The sequence below is a fragment of the Octodon degus genome, unplaced genomic scaffold (genome assembly GCF_000260255.1).
Source record: "Octodon degus isolate 3935 unplaced genomic scaffold, OctDeg1.0 scaffold00113, whole genome shotgun sequence".
In the NCBI taxonomy this organism is placed as follows: Eukaryota; Metazoa; Chordata; class Mammalia; order Rodentia; family Octodontidae; genus Octodon; species Octodon degus.
This window is the reverse complement of record NW_004524689.1, coordinates 7,414,456-7,418,893: the sequence shown is the minus strand read 5'-3', so window position 1 is coordinate 7,418,893 and position 4,438 is coordinate 7,414,456. Positions and strand designations below refer to the sequence as shown.

Here is a 4,438-nt window from a genome sequence, read left to right as displayed (position 1 = left end):
TTTTTTTTTTTTGGCACACTGGAGATCAAACTCAGGACCTTGCGCTTGCCAGACAGGCACTTATGCCTCTGAGCTATCTGTCCAGCCCCAATAGTTAACTTTCTATTTAGGACAAAACATAGGTGCTGATTTTATTCCTAATTATAAAGTTATTTCATTTTAGTTGGTTATTTGTTCCCGAAGTTTATTTATTTTTTGGCGGAACCGGGGATTGAACTCAGGCCTTTGCACTTGCCAGGGAAGTGCTTATTCCACTGAGCCATCTCCCCGGCCCCCCTGAAGTTTAAATAGTATAACTTCATAAGGTTTTCAATCTAAACAGTATCCAATGTTTTAGCCTAATTTCTCTTGTGCTTTATATATAAAGTATGATTTCCTGAGGTTTACTTTTAAGACATAACTGTCACATATGAAAAAGAAAGTGTTTTTTCCAGTAAGACTCCAGACATTAAACTGTGGTGCCAACATAACTTTTTATTCAACTGTGGTTCAAAAAAAGTTTTTTAGAATGAATGCATTTAGATGACCAAATACTTTTAAAAACAATCTTTGCCAATAGTTTAAATACTTCTAAACTTCAAAATGGAAGGCCAGAATAACTAGCCATGGCTATGTAGTACCACAACATGTTAATCAAAGGCTTCTCAACACTGAAAGCCTTGTGTGACCAAGAACTACTTTTAACAAGTGTAAATAAGGGATTAAAACCATGCCATTGACAAGTTAACTTACCCCTGGGCTCCAGGACGGCTTGTCAGTTTAGTCTTTGGAGGTCCCCGAATACCATTTTAAGTGTTACCATGTTACTGCTGCTGAGTAACAGTGCAAGTGCTAAAATGCAAAATTCAGATGGTACAGGGTTTGGAAATCATGCAGATTTAAGATGCAGAAAAAAATATTAAAACAACTCAAGATCCTTTTACAGAAGAAACTGAATAGCAAAACAATGTGGCAATCACAGGTCAAAAGAATGACTTCATTTAGAAATGTTTAAAACACGCAACTTGCAAAATGACAAACCTATTTATCGTAATTTAAGTAGCTAAGGGTACCAGATAAACTATCAACACAAAAAACGGTCACATTCTTCCAATTAGAAAACAAATTCTTCAAGTCTCATAGTCGTTACATATATATATATATATATATATATATATATATATATATATAAAATATATATATATAAAATACAAGAGAATTAACTTATTGCTTTTACATCTTACCAACCACTGTGAGTCTAATCTGACTGAGTTTCCCCCCTTTGGAGGCAGTCCACTTAACACTTCCAGACAGACAACCCACCCTCCTCGTTTTTAAAGCTATCGGGCTTCTTAATGGATTTCAGGCACAAGGCAATTTGTGGTTTCTTCTACTTTATCCCTATTGCAATTAATTCCACTTTTCAGATCCTAAGCAGGAAGGTACTTGTAGTCCCTTTTTCATTGATATGCTTTGCTACAAAGCATTTGAAAATGATCAACACTGTTTTGCCCACTCTTATTTTTAGAAGGCATGATTTCCCAATGGAGATTTATACAGGCCATGTAAATAGAACATCACCCAAATGCACAGAGGCACTAAGAAAAAGCTGGAGGGTACTGCTTACCATTTTACGTGTGGTCACCCAGACTTATTAAAAACTAGTTTTAAAAAAAGAAAAAAAATCTTTTCGCTTTGGACAATGCAAGAACAAATAGCAATTAAGTCTGGGTATCAGGTGTCAATGCATGACAGGTGATGAATCCATTTGACTTGAGACAACTTTTCAAATAAGTTTATTTGAAGCAAAATAAACTACTGCCAAGAAACTTTATGAAAGTTCCATCTCAAAAGGGTCAAAAAAGGGGAATTAACTGCTATGAATTCTTTGCATTCAGGGCTGCAAAACAAAGACACATATTATTTAAATCAGTTTTATTTAAGAATTTCCAACATTGACAACTCTTATAAAAAGCATCCAAGCACAGGACACAGAACTGCAGCAAACAGCATTCTTATGGGGAGCTAACAGACATGAGAACTTCCACCCTTCTTTGAGACAGCTGAGCTCACTGGTGAACTCTGCTTCCATGTACTCCTGCAAAGCACATCACAAGCTCAGTCCATGTTCTCAACCCATCAGCTTCAGTTCACGTTACCACACTTACATATCAGTAACAGAGGAGAACACACACCATACAGCATTCACAGCAGTTGACAAAGGGGGAGGGGAAGTACAAGTATCATTTCACTTAACACATCCAACTAACGTGGGTTATCTAACAACAAAACTCACTTAAAGTCTTCCAACAGGTGTGGATGTCCCTTGAATGCAAAAAACATTCGTACATTATTTGCTATCATTGCTCTCTGCACACTCTCACCAAAGCCACAGGATTGAGAGACACATCTTGCCAAGTTAAAAAATATCCATTATGCACCACCAAGTCTCTGCACGCGCTCTCTCCTTTTCTCGCTCATACTAGCCTTTCATGCCTCGGCACCACCATCAATCCCACACAAGGTTTCAAAAGTTCAAACAGCCTTCTGGTTCCATATCACAGCCTTGCGTTCATAGCGTTGATACGACTCCATGAAATAAAGAGTAGCGGATAAAAATGGGACACCCACCGTCAAAGACGCAGCCTGTGCAGCGTGATGACGAATTCTTGGATGAGAAAGCATGTGGACAGAAGTAATCCTACGGCGGAATATTTACAGCACTACTTTCAATGAAGTGCTTCTTCCATAAACATTTGAAATGAGATGAACTGCAGAGATTAAATGAAGGCTTCATATTGTACTCTCGTATGTGAGGGGAGACAAGTGTTAAAAACAAAACCAGAACAACCAAACACAGTGACATCATGATGTCCCAAAAAGGAGATATTCCTAAGGAAGAAATCTATATGGTGGGGCTCAAATTAAAAGAGGAGAAAAGATGTAGTTCTAATTAATGGCTTCCACTTTGAACATGCAAAGAATTCACTTAACAAGTCCAGGGATAAAATATTACAAGAGAAACCTTTTGATATCAATTGTAGTGTGTTGGTTTACCAATCAGGCAAACAGCAGTTCACTTTCAGCCACTCAATAGTTCAACCTTTATGTAACAAAACTTATAAAATTCCTTTAGTTTTTTTTCTAAAGAAAAATGTCAAAAATACTGCTGAATATACTCCACACTGACCAAACCAATTTTGAAAATTCTTAGTACATATGTATTTTACAATATACTTACCATGAGTTTAGAAAAATTCCCACCATTCTGTACCAACTAACCATAACCCACTGTCTACATCCCCCAGCCGGAAGACTTAGAATCCATGCTTGAGCCAAAGCCTCCATTAAAGCCACTGCCTGACCCTGCGTTTGATGCTGATCCCCAACCAATCGCGGCACCAGAATTAGAACCACTATAAGAGTTATTTCCAGAACCAAAAGGCTGGTTTGAATCCCTCTGCATGTTGCCTTGGCTTTGGTTATTACTCGATGGGCCCGACTGGTTCTGCTGACTGGCTAGCATGCCCATCATGCCCCAACTGCTCTGCAGAGCAGCCTGGGCTGCAGCCATCATTGCTGGATTAATGCTAAAAGCACCAAAATTCATCCCTCCACCCATGTTACTACCCTGATTATTTCCCAAGCCAGCTCCACCCCCCCTGTTTCCAAACCCACCCTGATTCCCAAAGCCACCTGGATTACCACCAAATCTTCCACTTCTTTCTAACTGTCTATTGCTACTGTGCTTAGGTTCGGCATTGGATATATGCACGCTGATTCCTTTAATGATCAAGTCCTCTCCACAAAGAGATTGGGCAACCTATAAGAAATAAAGGGTGTAAACAAAAGGTTAAACCACTGACTGATATACAAAATAGCAACAAACCCAAATTTTAAGCATTATTTGGAAAGAAAAAGCAGTGAACGCTCACTTCATTTAAACTCCCAATACAGCCTTTGGCTTTAGTTAACACTAACAATAAAATCTCAGAGAGGCCTGGGGTGAGCTGAGGCGGCAACTGAGACTGGGTATGGTGGTACACCCCTGTAACCCCAGCACTCGGGAGGCTGAAAACAAGAGAATCACTATGAGTCTGGTCTATGTAGTGAAACTCTGTAGACCCTGTACTAAATTCATAAAAAATACATAAATAAAATTTCTGTTCCTTTTCTAAAGATACATAACATTCCCAAAGGACCCATCCTGAAATATACAGAAAGAGAGCACCCCGCAAATACTGGCCCACACACCCTGCACCTTGTAAGGTCAGAAAGCTTAGCCAAAACAAGATTTCAAAAGCTGCACCGGCAAAGTTCAAGAGAAATCACCTAATTATCTGAGACAAATTATTAAGAAAAATACCTGATCATCTGCAAAGGTAACAAAGGCAAAAGCCCTGAATGGCTTGGGAATAAAGACATCTACCACTTCTCCATATTGGCTGAAGAACTGCCG

At 38.8% G+C, this 4,438-nt stretch overlaps 1 protein-coding gene across 1 annotated transcript in view; it reads right to left on the bottom strand.

Moving 5' to 3' along the window:
* Positions 1-1,885: 1,885 nt before the first annotated feature.
* Tardbp (TAR DNA binding protein) overlaps positions 1,886-4,438 on the bottom strand; it is a 17,894-nt gene continuing 15,341 nt past the window's right edge. The window contains exons 5-6 of the mRNA XM_004639733.2: positions 4,346-4,432; positions 1,886-3,802 (exon numbers count right to left, since the gene is read on the bottom strand). Coding sequence (XP_004639790.1) covers positions 3,275-3,802; positions 4,346-4,432 — 615 coding nt within the window. The 3' untranslated portion in view covers positions 1,886-3,274. The remainder of the gene's footprint in view (positions 3,803-4,345; positions 4,433-4,438) is intronic.